The sequence below is a fragment of the Squalius cephalus genome (assembly GCF_949319135.1).
Source record: "Squalius cephalus genome assembly, chromosome: 2".
In the NCBI taxonomy this organism is placed as follows: Eukaryota; Metazoa; Chordata; class Actinopteri; order Cypriniformes; family Leuciscidae; genus Squalius; species Squalius cephalus.
Window position 1 is genome coordinate 14,722,477 of NC_137123.1, and position 19,211 is coordinate 14,741,687.

The 19,211-nt window shown below is 37.0% G+C and overlaps 1 protein-coding gene across 1 annotated transcript in view; it reads right to left on the reverse strand.

The window, feature by feature from the left end:
- Window positions 1-19,211, reverse strand: part of LOC307152332 (adhesion G protein-coupled receptor E3-like) — an 89,545-nt gene that overhangs the window by 46,699 nt on the left and 23,635 nt on the right. Inside the window, exons 5-6 of the mRNA XM_079860876.1 lie at window positions 6,034-6,402; window positions 5,893-5,949 (exon numbers count right to left, since the gene is read on the reverse strand). Coding sequence (XP_079717002.1) covers window positions 5,893-5,949; window positions 6,034-6,402 — 426 coding nt within the window. The remainder of the gene's footprint in view (window positions 1-5,892; window positions 5,950-6,033; window positions 6,403-19,211) is intronic.

Below are 19,211 nucleotides of genomic sequence, written 5' to 3' on the forward strand. Positions count from 1 at the left end.
CATAACATGTGTTTTATAAACTCACTGTTATAGCAGTCAGAGAGAGATGAATGGTAAGAAGTCAAGGGACAAGAGACCAACTAAAGCAAATACTGATCTCCATCATGGTGACAACAAACTTTATTATTAACTAAATCTCTGTTCATTCTCAACAAGAACTTTTGTACATGTATGAAAGAAATAATGTTAAATGACCAACTGTCATTTAAATGTATTAACTAAAATTTATAATGCATTAATAACGTGAGCAAAGTATTACTGTGAACTTATTTCATTTGAAACCACAACAAAACCTTTGTAAATAAAGAGACTTCCACTGGACCAGCAACTACACAGTCACCGCCTGTTAAATAAAGCAACATGCAGTAAATCATCAATGTTTGTAGATCTTCTCCTGGACTGAAGCACAGGCTCTACTCTTCTGCACAATGGTGACCCAAAAAATACATTTTACAGTAAACTACTGGCAACAGTGTTGCCAGTATATACCTGTTTTATAACTTACAGTTTATTACTGTTAAAATACATTTTGTGGGTGTGTCTTTTTATCTTACACTGTTAACCCTTTCAACCCCACAGGGAAATCCACACTACAAAGAGTAAAAGTAACATTGAGACAGTGTTGCAGTGAGATAATTAAGTGAATATGTAAGTGATTGTTGAGCATTATTGATGAACACCTGCTGTTAGAACAGAAAATAGAGAAACACAAGACCTACAACTGACTTCCAGCCATTACACTTATTATTAACCAGTATGACTTTATTACAACAATAAATTGCAATGATTAATTTTTTTAACACATCATGCATAACCAGAGAAACAGAGCTAAACTGTCTTTTAGAAACACAGAGATATCACAATTTAGCACATGAATCTCAACAACGGTGGCAATATATTTTTTTTTATTCATGCAGCAGTGCATGCTGGGAGTTTTATATTATCCTGGAACCCAGCATGAAACTTTTGATTGTCACCATTGTTGAGATTTATGTGCTGATTGTTGATGTCTGTGTGTGTCTGAGTCAAGCAGGAGTTTTTTAATGCACTATATGATTACCATATTCTTCAGAAGACCTTATTATAGAAGTATTGATTTTATGTTGTAGATTTACAGATATATGGTAAATATGAAATACACATAAATTCAAAGAATAAATACAGAAAAGATCAGAGAATCAGACATGTCCAGGATGATTGTGACATTATCACAAAAGCCAAACACACCTGATCATCTTCCTCTTGGCTCTTTCTTGCCATAACAAATGTGTTTTATAAACTCACTGTTACAGCAGTCAGAGAGAGATGAAGGGTAAGTAGTCAAGGGACAAGTGACCAACTAAAGCAAATACTGATCTCCATCATGGTGACAACAAACTTTATTATTAACTATATCTCTGTTAATTCTCAACAAGAACTTTTGTACATGTATGAAAGAAATAATGTTAAACTGGTTTCACACTCAGTGTTGCTGGAAGTCAATTGTAGTTTTTGTGTTTCTCTTTGTTCTGTTCTTGTTTCTCTGTCCTTCAGTGATTCTGCTTATCAGGTGTTCATCAGTGTCTCAATTCACTCACTTCTTTTCATTCACTTTGTCAAGGGGACTTTATTAGTGAACTAATGTAGGGAATAGTGAATGATGGTATAGGGTGTGATTGTGAAAACAGCCTCTGAGTGTCGATTTTGAGCAATGTTAATTCACAGTATATTCCTGTAGGCTATTTTTGTTTTCTACGGTATATTACTGTTTTAATTAGGGCTGTGCGATATATATCGTGAGATTGTTATGCGCATCTCGTCAGTAAAGCCGGTTCCTTGATTAGTAGTAAATCACCATCACCTGCTTTCAGATGAAGCGGCATTTACTACAAAGAGCCGTAATTAACTGACAAGCTGAGCCATATCGCATTAATATCGCGGACGTATCGCCAGCGATACTTAATGCGATATGGCTCAGCTTGTCAGTTAACTACGGCTCTTTCACAGCAAAAACTCCAGTGTTAAATTAACACTCCTGGGAGTGTATGAGTCCACACTCAAGAGTGTTTAAGTTAATGAGATAATTAAGTGATTAATTTAGTGATGATTGAACATTATTGAAGACACCTGATGTTAACAAGCAGAATCACTGAAGGAGAAAATCACAAATTGTAAGTTACCATTAAGGTGATGGGTGTTTGCTTTAGTTGGGCTCTAGACCATTATATATGTACTTTAGATTTTATTTGGCTGCTGTATCTGAGTTATAACTGACAGATAAACAAAGAAAAAAAAAGTGGTCTGATGGTGTAGGTTATATTATGACAATCATCATTTGAACTTGATCACTGAACTCATTAAAATCCTTCTTTCTGACTTCGATTTATATTGTTGGTTAGTGAATCTGCATAAATGCCCAGCATTATTGATATAATATAAAGGATTTCTTAAAAGTTGCTTAAAAAAAAAATCATTCTTTTAGGCACACACAGATTTCAAGATTCAGTCTATGCATCTCAACAATGGTGAGGAGCAGAATATTCAATTAGGAAAAGTAAATTACATAGACAATTCAGATCATAATTTATTCATACCGCAATGCATGATGGGAGCCATTAATGAGTTGTGATTGGTGGCAGCCACTGCAACATGCTTTATTATTGTCACCATTGTTGAGATTCACAGGCTGATTATTGATGTCGGTGTTTTAAATGAAGTAATCTGAACATCTATTGATCAGAACAATGTTTATTAAATATTTTGAATTATAAGTAAAGTACTGATAATCACAGGCTGAAGAATCACTAAACTGCTGCTAACAAGTTAAACCAAACTATCTCAATAAGTTTCCTTTTCAGATCACAGCATGATTATGTCAAAACATAACCAACACTATAAGATAGATAACATTTTACTTTGTTCATTTAACTGTTATTAATCAATAACAGCAGACAAACAACAGTAAATATTAAAGTAAACATATAATGGTCTAGAGCCCAACTAAAGCAAACACCCATCACCTTAATGGTAACTTACAATTTGTGATTTTCTTCTTCAGTGATTCTGCTTGTTAACATCAGGTGTCTTCAATAATGCTCAATCATCACTAAATTAATCACTTAATTATTTCCTCAGCCCTAAATGCCGCTCCATCTGAAAGCAGGTGATGGTGATTTACTACTAATCAAGGAACCGGCTTTACTGACGAGATGCGCATAACAATCTCACGATATATATCGCACAGCCCTAGTTTTAATGGAAAATGGTATGATATTGTCAGAATTTGGCCTTTTTTTACAGCAAGGGTTAACAGTGTAGTTCACTAATATAGTCCCCTTGACAGAGTGAATGAAAAGAAGTGAGTGAATTGAGACACTGATGAACACCTGATAAGCAGAATCACTGAAGGACAGAGAAACAAGAACAGAAAAAAGAGAAACACAAGATCAACAACTGACTTCCAGTTATTGTTGAGAATTAACAGATATTTAGTTGTTGAAAATAATAAATTTATTATCACCATGATGGAGATCAGTATCTGTTTTAGTTGGGCTCTTGAACCATTGACTTCATTATATTAGTGTTTTTCTGACTGCTTTAACTGTGAGTTTATAAAACACATTTGTTATGGCAATAAAAAGTCAAGAAAAAGATGATTAGATGTTTTTGACTGTTATGATGATTGCATAATCATCCTGGACATGTCTGATTCTCTGTTCTTCACCAGCGTAAAAGCTTTGTATGTATGTGTTTTTCATTTTAAACATACCTGTTAATCTATAACGTGAAATACAGCAATGTTTCTGTAATATCCACCTTATTCTGCTCAGTCTAAACAATGCGCGCTGCCATGACGACGACTCCGGTTGCCTACTTCCGTTCGTAGCGCTTGACCTGTACAAGCAGCGAGAGAATGAGTATAAGCTCCTCATGTGCTGTTGTTATTTGTTTTAACAATTCAAAGAAGATTTCAAACTTTTTAGAAACTGAGTGTTTCGAGCATAAGATAAGAAGGAGATAATGCCCATGTCCGATTCCATATCAGATGCATTCAATAAAGTAAACGTTTAGAGTGGTTAGCGTTAAAACTGAACTTCTCTCGCTACTAGTACAGGTCAAGCGCTACAAACCGGAAGTATGGAACCGGAGTCGTCGTTATGGCAGCGCCCATTGTTTAGAGCAGAATAAGGTGGATAGTGCTTTATAACATTTTGAGCTCCTGATTGTCTCAGACACACACAGACATCAACAATCAGCACATGAATCTAAACAATGTTGACAATTAAAAACTTTCATGTTGCAATGCATGCTGGGTTTCAGGATAGTATAAAACTCCCAGCATGCATTTCTGCATGAATAAAAAAATATTGCCACCATTGATGAGAGACATATGAAGTTTTTTGATATATCTGTGTTTCTACAAGATGTTGTAGTGCTGTTTCTTTTTTAGGTTGTGCATGATGTGTCAAAAAAATTAAAAAATCATCATTGTAATTTATTGCTGTAGTTTCACAGTGGTAGTAATGTAACACTTATGATAGAGGACTAAAAACTAAAGTAGATTTAGTGAATGAACAGGCTATATGATGATTTATTCATCATAAACAATATAACCACAAGCTTCCACATACTGTGTATGTGCACAAATGTGATTTACAAAAACACAACTCATTAAGCCAGTGAAAAACTAACTTTAAAAACTCAAGGGTCAGCATGCTAACTAAAGCAAGCCCTGATCTCTATAATGGTAACTTCAAACCAAACATTTTCAATTAAACATCTCAATAACAACTTCTGTAGATGTATAACAGAAACAAAGTCATTTCTGAGCTTAAACTGTTAACGTTAGATTTAGTTTGACTGCTGTAACTGAGTTATACCAGCCAGATGAACAACAAGAAAAGTTGATCAGGAGGTGTTGGTTATGTTTTGACATAATCATCATTTGACCTGAATCACAAAACTCATTTAGAGAGTTAGGTTTGCCTTGATTACAGCAGCCTTTGTTTCTATACTGTACTATGCTCAACATTTTCAATACAATCAAAAAGATTTCTTAAAAGTTGTTCAGATCAAAAGACTTTGAAAAAGTATATTATTTGGACACACAGACATCAAGAATCAGCCTGTGAATCTCAACAATGGTGACAATAATAAAGCATGTTGCAGTGCATTCTGGGTGCCACCAATTAAAACTCATTCATGGCTCCCATCATGCATTGCTGCATGAATAAATTATGATCTGAATTGTCTTAGTAATTTCCTTTCCCTAATTGAATATTATTTTTGTCACCATTGTTGAGAATCATACACTGCTGTGTGTGCCTAAAAGATCCTATTTGGACCCTATTCTGTAGAATCACTGTGATGCTGTAATGACCAATATACATATAAGTCAGAGATTAAGCTCTAAATGAGTTCAGTGATTCAGGTCAAATGATGATTATTTTAAAATATAACCAACACCACCTGTTCACCTTTTCTCTTTGTTCATGTGGCTGTTATAACTCAGATACAGTAGCCAAACACAATCTAAAGTTAAACATTTAAAGGTCAACTGCCCAACTAAATCAAACACTGATCTCCATAATGGTGATTAAAATGGTCATTTTTCTCCTTCGGTGATTCTGCTTGTTAACATCAGGTGTCTTTAATAATGGTCAATCATCACTCAATCAATCACTTAATTAGCTCATTCTTGAGCCAAGTAAACTCCCAGGAGAGTTCATTTAACACTGGAGTTTTTGCTGTGCAACTGATTTCACTAATTAGTTCTCTCTCCTGCTGAATTAGCAAATCCAGGTGATCGGAACAAAATACTGAGGAGGACTTTTACTTTCTGAACCTGGACTTTACACCTCTGATGATAATTTTGGGAAAATAACCCAATAGAAACACAATGTGTAACATTACCAGGTGAGATGGTCACTGGTGTGACAGTTGTAGGGCTGGTGTTAATGCTGCCAGTGTCTGAAAGTTTGGATGAATAGTGATTAATGAACAGAGACACAAATATCATGAGTGTGTAGAAAGAGCTCATGTGAATATAATTACCTGCACAGTATGCTGAATTACACACAGTTGGACTAAGCAGCTCATAGACATAATAATTGTCTGGACAGGCTTTGACTTTAATGGGAAAAGACCCGAAATAGCAGCAGTAATTGTTCCAGTGACTGCAGACATCTCGAGTGACGACTCCATCTGTTACTGTTGGGTGTCCACCACGAATCCACAGTGGGATATCAGTGCCACAGCTGAACTTAGCAACACATGTGTCTGGGATATGAGCTCTCACACCATTAATGAAGAGACGATACCAGCCTCTCCAGGAGACAGACGTGTCACACTTTCTGACTGAACCATATGTATTATTGATGGATCTCCATGGATTGTCCAGCACAGTGTAGTTGTAGCAGGGGTCTGCAGAGAGATTAGCTGTTATGGAAATATATTAAGAAATAACACATTTCTGAAAAACGTTTCATTACAAAATGTACCCAAAAGTGCAGCTTTAGACATTACTTTTTTTTCTTCTTCTTCTTTTGCTAATTCGGAGCGATTCATTTCGATCCATTCAAATGCATTTATAGGATTATCTAAACATCAATGCGTCTTAAATAAAAATAAATAAAAAACTTTTAAATTGGAAGTAAACACGTTACACACCAGTATAATCATCTATATATTATTATTATTACTATTTTTTAAGAATTTATTTCCATTTTCTTGATCTAAAAATGACCATTGCAAAATTTCCATTGCCAGGTTGTCAGCGGGAATCCATAAACTAATATTAAAGTAAGAATCTGACATTCAGTTTCCTCAATATTTCATATGCAAATAATGAAAAAAAAAGAAAGAAAAAAAACGACAGTATTTTACAGAAAATAATGAAGTTTCTCTGCAGCATGTGAAGTGTTTTATTCAGAGGCGGAAAGTCCAGGTTCAGAAAGTAAAAGTCCTCCTCAGTATTTTGTTCCGATCACCTGGATTTGCTAATTCAGCAGGAGAGAGAACTAATTAGTGAAATCAGTTGCACAGCAAAAACTCCAGTGTTAAATGAACTCTCCTGGGAGTTTATATGGCTCCAGACTCAAGAGTGTTAAGGTGTTAAAATATGAGTGTTCAATTAACACTCAAAAGTGTTAAAGGTAATGAGCTAATTAAGTGATTGATTGAGTGATGATTGACCATTATTGAAGACACCTGATGTTAACAAGCAGAATCACTGAAGGAGAAAAATTACCATTTTAGTCACCATTATGGAGATCAGTGTTTGATTTAGTTGGGCAGTTGACCTTTAAATGTTTAACTTTAGATTTTGTTTGGCTGCTGTAACAGAGTTATAACAGCCACATAAACAAAGAGAAAAGGTGAACAGGTGGTGTTGGCTATATTTGAACTTATACTACAGGGCTGTTGAATGCTTGAATCTGATTGTTTGAAGAACGTTCTAAGGTGTGCATTATATTCAGGGAAAGGCACGGCTAAAGTAGTTCCAGGCAGGTCTTGACCGCATTACAGTGCCATATCACTTCGCGTAGTTAACGGTAATAACGGAAAATAGGATACAATTCATAACAAGAAAAAAACATGCAGCCCCATGCGCTTGATCTTCAATGTCTAGCTTCACAATCAATGGAAACATGCAGTTTAATGTTAATAAATAAAGTATATAGTCCTAGGCTATCTATAATCAATAGAATCTGAATCTGAATATAGGCTAAATAAATGGATAGTCCTGCAGCACGGATTTTTATTGCAGATAATATATAACAAATAAATAATTATTGATAGCCCTACTTGTTAAAATGGCTTTGTGTTTCATTTATTTGGCTAGTCTACTGTCATCTGTCAATAATATAAAAAAGAATGAACAAATTAATTATAACGAATTGAATTAATAAATAAATAATAATAGCCTATTGACGCACATGCTTTTCTGTCTCATTATTGCAACATCTCTGTCTAATAACTGCATTAATAGCTGCATAAAGCCGGGGACACACTTTAAGGCCGGTTATGAATGTAATTTGATACTTATGACTGATCATGCCCAAACGCGTGTTCAGCGCGTTCAGTCTGTGTTCAAAGTCGGTGTTTAAAATCTGCTGCAGTCGATGAAAACAGTCAGAGAATGTGTCAGCTAGTCGTGTGTCCCAGCATTAGTCTGCTATCAGTGGCTCAAACCTCCGTTACTAACTCTAAAATTACGTTTTGGAATTAGCAACGGAGGCATGGTATTACATGCGTAAGAAATTAGTACATACAAGAGCGTTTTAATGACAACAACTTTACAAACGTCTTGAAATATAATCTGAACAATGTTTCGAGGTGTGGTAACTGTAGTATAAGCGGAATAATTGACTTCAGGCCGTTGAATTATTAGAAAAATAATGCACACCGAGGTGTAACGGCCACTCCGCTTCGCGTCGTGACCGCATTACCACCTCGGGTGTGCATTATTTTTCTAATAATTCAACTGCCTGTCGTCAATTATTCCTTACATAATCATCATTTGACCTGAATCACTGAACTCATTTAGAGCTTAATCTCTGAGTGGAATGTATATTGTTGATTACAGCATCACAGTGATTCTACAGAATAAGGTCCAGATAGGATCTTTAGGCACACACAGACATCAGTGTATGATTCTCAACAATGGTGACAAAAAGAATATTCAATTAGGGAAAGGAAATTAACTAGACAATTCAGATCATAATTTATTCATACTGCAATGCATGATGGGAGCCATGAATGAGTTTTAATTGGTGGCACCCAGAATGCACTGCAACATGCTTTATTATTGTCACCATTGTTGAGATTCACAGGCTAATTCTTGATGTCTGTGTGTCCAAATAATATACTTCTTCAAAGTCTTTTGATCTGAACAACTTTTAAGAAATCTTTTTGATTGTATTGAAAATGCTGAACATAGTACAGTATAGAAACAAAGGCTGCTGTAATCAACAAGGCAAACCTAACTCTCTAAATGAGTTTTGTGATTCAGGTCAAATGATGATTATGTCAAAACATAACCAACACCACCTGATCAACTTTTCTTGTTGTTCATCTGGCTGGTATAACTCAGTTACAGCAACCAAACTAAATCTAACGTCAACAGTTTAAGGGTCAAGAGCCCAACTAAAACAAACACTGATCACCATAATGGCAACTTAAAAAAGAGATTTTCTCCTTCAGTGATTCTGCTTGTTAACATCAGGTGTCTTCAATAATGCTCAATCATCACTCAATGAATCACTTAAAGGGGTCATATAATGGTACATGCACTTTTACAAGTTGATTGTACTGAAATGTGTGTTGGCAGTGCCTGTACACAACCATCATAAAATTATAAAAATCCATCCAGTGTTTTTTTTTTAATCTTCTTATATGTTTCCGCTGATTCTTATAGGTGATCGCTGATCGATTGCTCCTGTCTGCCTCGCTGCCTGCTGTGAGTGTGTTTGTTTGCTTCGGTGCTGTAAGCTCCGTCTTAGCCTTGTATTTCTTTGTTTTGAACCATCATTTACTACCATTTCTAGTTGTTTATACTACTACATTTTACCCAACATCTCAGATTAACCTGACATCGCTAGCTTCTGTTATTAGTACTACTAGCACAAAACGCTAGTAATTCGCTAGCCTGTTAACGCGCCACCCGTGCGCTCAGCTATTTTTATTTATTTATTTTTCTCTCGCGCGTCCGCGCCTTTGAGTTCATAAAAGCTCAGGTGAGTAAGAATCAGTCAACAAACAAGGTGAGTAATGTCTTGTCCTGTTATTGTCACCTGCACTTCATGTCACATGTTTAGCATAGCCTTCTCTGTCGGCAATATAGGATTTATATGTGATAAATGTAAGGAGACAGTTAGGTTGACAGAGAAGATTTCAGAATTAGAAACACGCATCCAAACTTTAATTGAGGATAGTAAGAGTGCTAGAGCTTCAGATGTTTTGGATGCGCATAGCATAGTGAACACTTTACATGAGTCGGTTCCAGCTGAAGTAGAGCCTGTGCAGCCGGGCAAATGGGTGACAGTGAGGGATCGCTCTAGTCGCGGATCTAAAAACCACTCTTCCGTTCCGATTACCATAACAAATCGATTTGCCCCGCTCAGTGAAACACCCACTGAGAAAGATTGTGCCCTAGTTATTGGCAATTCTATTACACGGAACGTGAAAATAGAGACACCAACCACCATAGTCACATGTTTGCTGGGAGCCAGAGCGCCTGACATCAAAGCAAATTTAAAAGTGCTGGCTATTGCTAATCGTAAATTCTCTAAGATCATTATTCATGTCGGCACTAATGATGTTCGACTCCGCCAGTCGGAGATCACCAAAATTAATATTAAAGAGGTGTGTGAACTTGCAAGTACGATGTCAAGGACTGTAATTTGCTCTGGCCCCCTTCCTGTTCGCAGGAGTGATGAGATAGTTAGTAGATTGTGTTCGCTTAACGGTTGGCTGTCTAAGTGGTGTCCGCAACATAATATAGAATTCATAGACAACTGGAAAAGTTTTTGGGGCAAACCTGACCTGTTGAAAAGAGATGGTATTCATCCCTCCTGGGATGGTGCTGCTCTTCTCTCTAGTAATTTGGGTCATAGTCTTAGAGCTCAAACATGACAATCTGGGGCTCAGGTCAGGAAGCAGACAGACTGGCTTAACCGACCGTCTGCTAGCGGCCTCGCGTCACCAAGGTCAGATAAATCCCATCACATAGAGCCTCTTTCACCTAGCTATCATCATATAGAGACTGTGTCTGTTCCCCGAATTTGGAAATCCAAAAAACGTTTTAACCCATCTAAGGTTAAAAATTTAATTGATGTTCAACAAATAAAAAACAGCTATAATACAGATGAGCAAATGCTAAAGCTTGGGTTGCTGAATATTCGATCGCTTACTTCAAAAGCACTCATTGTTAATGATATGATTTCAGATAATAACCTAGATGTGCTGTGTTTGACAGAAACCTGGCTAAAACCAAACGATTACATTACTTTAAATGAGTCCACCCCGCAAGATTACTGTTATAAACATGAGCCTCGTCTGAAACGCAAAGGGGGTGGTGTTGCTGTAATTTATAGTAATAGTTTCAAAACCACTAAGAAATCAAGTTTTAAATATAATTCTTTTGAAGCATTGGTGCTTAATGTAAAAATATATAGTGTAAACGATAAATCACGTTTGAGATTTGTGCTGGCTACTGTATACAGGCCACCAGGGCACCATACAGACTTTATCAAAGAATTTGCGGACTTTCTATCAGAATTAATATTGACTGCAGATAAAGTACTAATTGTTGGTGATTTTAATATACACATCGATAATGAAAAATATGCATTGGGATTGGCATTTAAAGACATTGTAAATTCAATTGGAGTTAGACAACACATGTCAGGACCTACTCATCGTCGTAATCATACTCTAGATCTAATATTATCACACGGAATAGATGTTGATGCCATTGAAATTCTGCAGCAGAGCGATGACATCTCAGATCATTATCTAGTCTCGTGTAATTTGCATTTAGCCAAGGCTGCAAAGCCAACTCCGTGTTTCAAATATGTTAGATCTATCATTTCTGCTACTAAAGATTGCTTTATTAATAATCTTCCTAATCAGTTTCATCATCTCAGCATCTCAGATCATTATCTAGTCTCGTGTAATTTGCATTTAGCCAAGGCTGCAAAGCCAACTCCGTGTTTCAAATATGTGAGACCTATCACTTCTGCCACTAAAGATTGCTTTATTAATAATCTTCCTGATCAGTTTCATCATCTCAGCATCCCAGATAGCTTAGAAGAACTAGATATTACAACAGAAACGTTTAACTCTCTCTTTTCCAGCACTTTAGACACAGTTGCTCCGTTGCGCTTAAAGAAGATTAAAGAAAATAGTCCAACGCCGTGGTACAACGAGCACACCCGGGCCCTTAAGAGAGCAGCCAGAAAAATGGAGCGCAACTGGAAGAAAACAAAACTAGAGGTATTTTGCATTTCATGGAAGGAGAGCTCAATTACTTACAGAGAGGCTTTAAAAGCTGCTAGATCTGCTTATTTTTCAACCCTATTAGAAGAAAATAAACATAATCCTATTTATTTGAAACGGTGGCTAAACTAACGAAAAATAAAGCTTCAAGCCCAGAAATTTCCAAGCAACACAGCAGTAATGACTTTATGAACTTCTTCACTTATAAGATTGATAATATCAGGGACAAAATTATAACTATGCAACCGTCTACTACAGTATCGCATCAGGGAGTGCATTGTAGTCTCCCTGAGGAAAAATTTGATTCATTCGTTGCTATAGGAGAGGAAGAATTTACTAAACTCATTAAATCATCTAAATCGACAACATGTATGTTAGACCCTATACCAACTAAGCTACTGAAAGAGATGCTTCCAGAGGTCCTAGATCCTCTTCTTAATATCATTAATTCATCTTTGTCTCTAGGATACGTACCAAAAAACTTTAAGCTGGCTATGATTAAACCGCTTGTTAAAAAAACGCAACTTGATCCTACAGAATTAGTCAATTACAGGCCGATCTCGAATCTACCTTTTCTGTCAAAGATATTAGAAAAGGCAGTATCCTCACAACTGTGTTCCTTTCTTGAAAGTAATGATATCTGTGAGGATTTCCAGTCAGGATTTAAACCGTACCATAGTACTGAGACTGCTCTCATTAGAGTCACAAATGATTTGATATCATCCGATCGTGGTTGTATCTCGCTATTAGTGTTACTCGATCTTAGTGCTGCATTTGACACCATTGACCACAACGTTCGAAACTTATCAATTCACAAAATTAACGGAATGCATAGCGGATATAAAAAATTGGATGACTCGTAATTTCCTACTTCTAAATTCTGAAAAAACAGAGTTTCTAATTATTGGACAAAAAACTTCCTCACGTAATAACCTAGAATACTGTCTAACACTCGATGGCTGCTCTGTTAAGTCTTCGTCGTCGGTTAGGAACCTGGGTGTGCTCTTTGATACCAATCTTTCATTTGAAAGTCACGTGTCTAGTATCTGTAAAACTGCATTTTTCCATCTTAAAAATATATCTAAATTACACCATATGCTCTCATTGACAAATGCGGAACAATTAGTTCATGCGTTCATGACCTCAAGGCTAGATTATTGTAATGCTCTACTGGGTGGTTGCCCTGCACGCTTAATAAACAAACTACAGCTGGTTCAAAACGCAGCAGCTCGAGTTCTTACCAGAATCAGGAAGTATGACCATTAGCCCAGTTCTGTCAAAACTGCACTGGCTGCCTATTAAACATCGCATACCAGTGCCGGCCCGAGCCTTTTGGGGGCCCTAAGCAGAATTTGATTTGGGGGCCCCCTCCCACCACGCGGAGTCACCTGTGCTTGACGATTATTGACACAATGTCACTCTATAATGTTACATTATAAATTAATACAATGAGGTTATGTATTAATACAAAATAAATATTTAATAAAAAATAGATACTTAAAAATGTTTTAACTTTTTCTTTACTCTTTTACTAACTCTTTGAAACTTCTGAGAACAAGTTGTCACAAAACATATTAAAAAACTTATTTGCAAAATATCCTCAAACGTTTTGCAACACTGCAGTTTGAATGATGTCTTGTATGAACATGACGGAGTATGTTTTTATGTTTCCACTGTTCGATCGCGCCCGTGCCACACACACACACACAACATATTCAAGCATTGCAATCTTGACATCGCAGCCTGTTCGTTATAGCCGTAATAAAATATAATAATAAAATAGTCAACCTAACATATAAAAATTACACTGCTCTGTTTAAATAAGCCTACAATTCTTATTCAGCACTTCGTAGCCTAAGCAACGCTCAACTGTGATGTTTCCAAGCACATTTTTGCGCATGTGAAGAGAGTGATTTTTTTTCCCCTCGATATTGGATTTCAAGCACATTTTTGCGCATGTGAAGAGAATGATTTTTTTCCCTCGATATTGGAACGTGGGTGAAGTACAAAGAAGCCTATAATAAAGAATAGTTTACCATCCAAATCCATTGCGAATGTTGAAACATTTTGATTCTAATGAGAGAGATAGGCTACGTGAGCCCAACGCCGCTTTCACTTTCGCTTTAAATTATTTCGTTTTGGCTTGTTTTTAGTTATTTTTTTATTCTTGTTCTGTTCTGAATATCATTAAATTTAAAGGATAAATCATTGATCAAATCAAATTTTTGTGACATGGCTTAACATTACCGTGACTTTGCGCACGAATTGTCTATGCATGCGAGGTTATGTGCATGACTCAAACACTGGCAGACACAGCAGCAGTTGTAGGCAGGTTGATCATGAAATCAGAATTTTCTTGTCTTGAATTATTAATCCATTAATTCATTTATGTCACTTTTTTAATTTAATTAATATGTAAAAAAAAAAAAAAACTCGCTTGGGGGCCCCCTGGTGGCGAGGGGGCCCCAAGCAGCCGCTTAGTTCGCTTATGCCTCGGGCCGGCCCTGATTTTTAAATATTGCTGATTACTTACAAAGCACTAAATGGTTTAGCTCCGCAGTACTTGAGCGAGCTCTTAACGCATTATAGTCCGTCACGTCTATTGCGATCTCAAAATTCCGGCCAGTTACTAATACCTAGAATATCAAAATCGACTGCTGGCGGTAGATCCTTTTCCTATTTAGCACCAAAACTCTGGAACAGTCTTCCTACCATTGTCCGGGAAGCAGACACATTCTGTCAGTTCAAAGCCAGATTAAAGACACATCTCTTTGACCTAGCATTCACATAATACATTATAGACTTCTATAATTTAATGTTAGGCTGCATAGATTAGGTCAGCCGGAACCGGGAACACTTCCCATAAATCCTGATGTACTCGTTACATCATGAGAAGAATGGCATCTACGCTAATTTTAGTGTCTGTGTTTATCCCGAGGTTTTCCTGCAGCCTGCCGGATCCAGGCCGTATCCAGATCTGACGAAGGACCTTCGCCTGGACCGATGACAACGCAGTGCTGAAGTGCCAACTACCCACATGGCAACCTTGTGTCGGCCCAGATCCGGCCCACATCTGGCACACGTGGAAAGATGATCTGGCCCACATGCAGTGTGGAATTACGGCACTTGGGTGGGCCGCTCCTGTTTGCCAGATCTGGGCCACAAGCAGGCCATAGCAATGCCACATCTCAGCCAAGAGCAAAGAAATAAACCACAACTGGACCTTATCTGAGCCACAACATCTGTGTATATTAAATATGAAGTCATCTCAGCCTTAATAAGCCTGTTAACAAGCAGAATCACTGAAGGAAAGAAGAAAACAGAAAAAGAGACGAGCAGAAACACAAGAACTACAACTGACTTCAGACACAGCCTCAGATGAAATCAACTGATGAGAAAAGAAGACATTAAATCTGTGAAGATCTCAGCAGAGGAGGATTAAACAACTCCACAAACAGCATTACCAGCTTCACTTATTACTAACCAGGGGTGCGTTTCCCGAAAGCATCGTTAGCCAACTATGGTCGTAAGTTCATCGCAATGTCCATTGAACTCTATTGGTAACGACGGAACTTGCGACCATAGTTGGCCAACGATGCTTTCGGGAAACGCACCCCAGACTGACTTTATTTCTGTCAGACGTCTACAGAAGTTTTTATTGAGAATTAACAGAGGTTTAACTCTGTGTTTCATTTGAAGTGACCATAAGAGTGATTAGTGTTTCCATTAGTTGGGCTCTTAACTCTTAGGATATCTTTTGTCTTTTTTGGCCGCTGTGACAGTGTGTTTGTCAGACACATTTGCAGCAGCAAAGAAAGCTAAAGTGAAATGAGATCAGGTGATGATGGTTACTTGTTGATGGATTTATAATCATCATGAAATAGACTGATTCACTGAGGTATTTTAATCTAACAATTGTGTTGTCACATTAATATTTTTTTTCACATAGCAAACCCTGTGTTACTGCAGCATGAGATCAAGCAATATTATAACAGTCAGTTAGAAGACTTTAACAAACATGAGCACGAAAAAGTCAGTTTAATATGACACACACAGGCATCAATAATCAGCGTATGAATCTCAACAATGGTGACAATCAAAAGTATGTTGGTGCAATGCATGCTGGGTACCAGCACAGTACAAAACTCCCAGCATGCATTGCAACATGAATAAATTATGCAGCTGAATTTTCCTATAATTTTGTTTGATTCTAAATATTTGCTTTTATTTTTTGCTGTTGTTTTTGTTGTGAATTAGTAGCTTTTCAGTGATGTTCTGAATTAATCTGTTTATCTACATATTTGTGATTGTCACCATTGTTGAGATTCATACGCTGATTGTTAATATATGTGTGTGACAGCGTAACTCATTTTTTAAATTTCATTTTTGTAAAAAGACTTAAACCGATTGTTATATTGCTGGATCTCATGCTGCAGTAACACAGGGTTTGTGATGTGAATATATTAGTGGAGGAACATAATTGTTAGATTATAAAAACCTCAGTGAATCAAGTTATTTCATGATGATTATAAAACCATCAACAGGTAACCATCATCACCTGATCTCATTTCACTTTAGCTTTCGTTGCAGCTGTAAATGTGTTTGACAAACACACTGTCACAGCAGCCAAAAAAGACAAAATATATAATAAGAGTTAAGAGACCAACTAATGGAAACACTAATCACTGTTATGGTGACTTCAAATGAAACACATTAGAGTTAAACCTCTGTTAATTCTCAATAAAAACTTCTGTAGACGTCTGACAGAAATAAAGTCAGTCTGGTTAGTAATAAGTGAAGCTGGTAATGCTGTTTGTGGAGTTGTTTAATCCTCCTCTGCTGAAATCTTCACAGATTTAATGTCTTCTTTTCTCATCAGTTGATTTCATCTGAGGCTGTGGCTGAAATTACTCCATATTTAATATACACAGATTTTTTGGCTCAGATAAGGTCCAGTTCTGGTTTATTTCTTTGCTCTTGGCTGACATGTGGCATTGCTATGCAGAGGTGTAAAGTCCAGGTTCAGAAAGTAAAAGTCCTCCTCAGTATTTTGTTCCAATCACCTGGATTTGCTAATTCAGCAGGAGAGAGAACTAATTAGTGAAATCAGCTGACTGAGTTTATGGGTGGAATAAACATATGGCAAGGACTTTTACTCTTTGGCCCTGGATTACCCACCTCTGCCTGGAACCCAGCATGCATTGCGACATTAATTTTTTGATTGTCACCATTATTGAGATTCATATGCTGATTGTTGATGTTGATGTCTGTGTCCAAATAAATGGCTGTGTTCACACTGCAGGGCTTAATGCTCAATTCCGATTTTTTGAAAAAAAAAAAGATTTTTTTGCCATGCAGTTCACATTTCCAATTAAATGCGACCTTTTGTGATCTCCTGTGTGAATGTGAAATGACCCAGAAGTGACCCGCATGTGGAGAAGAGTACTCAACGGTCAACAACGTCACTTGTTGTTTGCGGAAGTAGCTAAACTTCAACTAACTGTGATTCACTCACACACACACATACAACACACGAGCGCGCGCAGCGACCGTTACACAAGAGCCAGACAGCAGCCGCTGACCTATCTAATATCAGCACAAATAAGTTAACATAACGTTAGTCTACTCTTATTCACATTGGATAAATCATGATGGTGGCCGTGGGCTTTTTTTTATTTATTTAATTAACAGGCTCGTCGAGATCGACCCGTTCGGCAGATTTACCTCAGCTCGACGAATATGCAGTCCGTTTTCAAACCGACGACTACTTCAACGCAGAATTATGACGTTTGTCACGTATCAATGACGTGCGGGTCGGATACATGCGACCTGGCCGTTCAGACTGAAGTCGCATTTCAAAAGATTGGATACGTATCGGATTTGGACCACATACCCAAGTGGCCTGGGTCGCATTTGAAAAGATCGGATTTGTGTCGTTCAGACTGTCATGAAAAGATCAGATACAGGTCGCATAGGGGCAAAAAAATCGGAATTGGGTCGTTTCAGCCTGCAGTGTGAACGTAGCCTATGATGAGTTCAAAATGTTTTACTGCACTATATGATTTCAATATCTTTCATAATAAATGCTTACAGAAACATTGCTGGGTTTAATGTTGTAGATTAACAGATATACGATAAATATTAAATACCCATAAATTCAAAGCTTTTATACTGGATGTTATCAGAGAATCAGACATGTCCAGAATTATTATGACATTATACCATGGGCTGTTTAAATACTCGATTCTGATTGGCTGGAAGGTGTGCAGTAAAACCGTTTAATGCACAGGTAGTTCCAGTCAGTTTGATTGCAATTCAAAATTAATCCGCTACATTGGTAACCATAGTAACTAGGGCTGTGCGATATATATCGTGAGATTGTTATGCGCATCTCGTCAGTAAAGCCGGTTCCTTGATTAGTAGTAAATCACCATCACCTGCTTTCAGATGGAGCGGCATTTACTACAAAGAGCCGTAATTAACTGACAAGCTGAGCCATATCGCATTAATATCGCGGACGTATCGCCAGCGATACTTAATGCGATATGGCTCAGCTTGTCAGTTAACTACGGCTCTTTCACAGCAAAAACTCCAGTGTTAAATTAACACTCCTGGGAGTGTATGAGTCCACACTCAAGAGTGTTTAAGTTAATGAGAATTAAGTGATTAATTTAGTGATGATTGAACATTATTGAAGACACCTGATGTTAACAAGCAGAATCACTGAAGGAGAAAATCACAAATTGTAAGTTACCATTAAGGTGATGGGTGTTTGCTTTAGTTGGGCTCTAGACCATTATATGTGTACTTTAGATTTTATTTGGCTGCTGTATCTGAGTTATAACTGACAGATAAACAAAGAAAAAAAAAGTGATCTGATGGTGTAGGTTATATTATGACAATCATCATTTGAACTTGATCACTGAACTCATTAAAATCCTTCTTTCTGACTTCGATTTATGTTGTTGGTTAGTGAATCTGCATAAATGCCCAGCATTTTTGATATAATATAAAGGATTTCTTAAAAGTTGCTTAAAAAAAAAAATCATTTTTTTTTAGGCACACACAGATGTCAAGATTCAGTCTATGCATCTCAACAATGGTGAGGAGCAGAATATTCAATTAGGAAAAGTAAATTACATAGACAATTCAGATCATAATTTATTCATACCGCAATGCATGATGGGAGCCATTAATGAGTTGTGATTGGTGGCAGCCACTGCAACATGCTT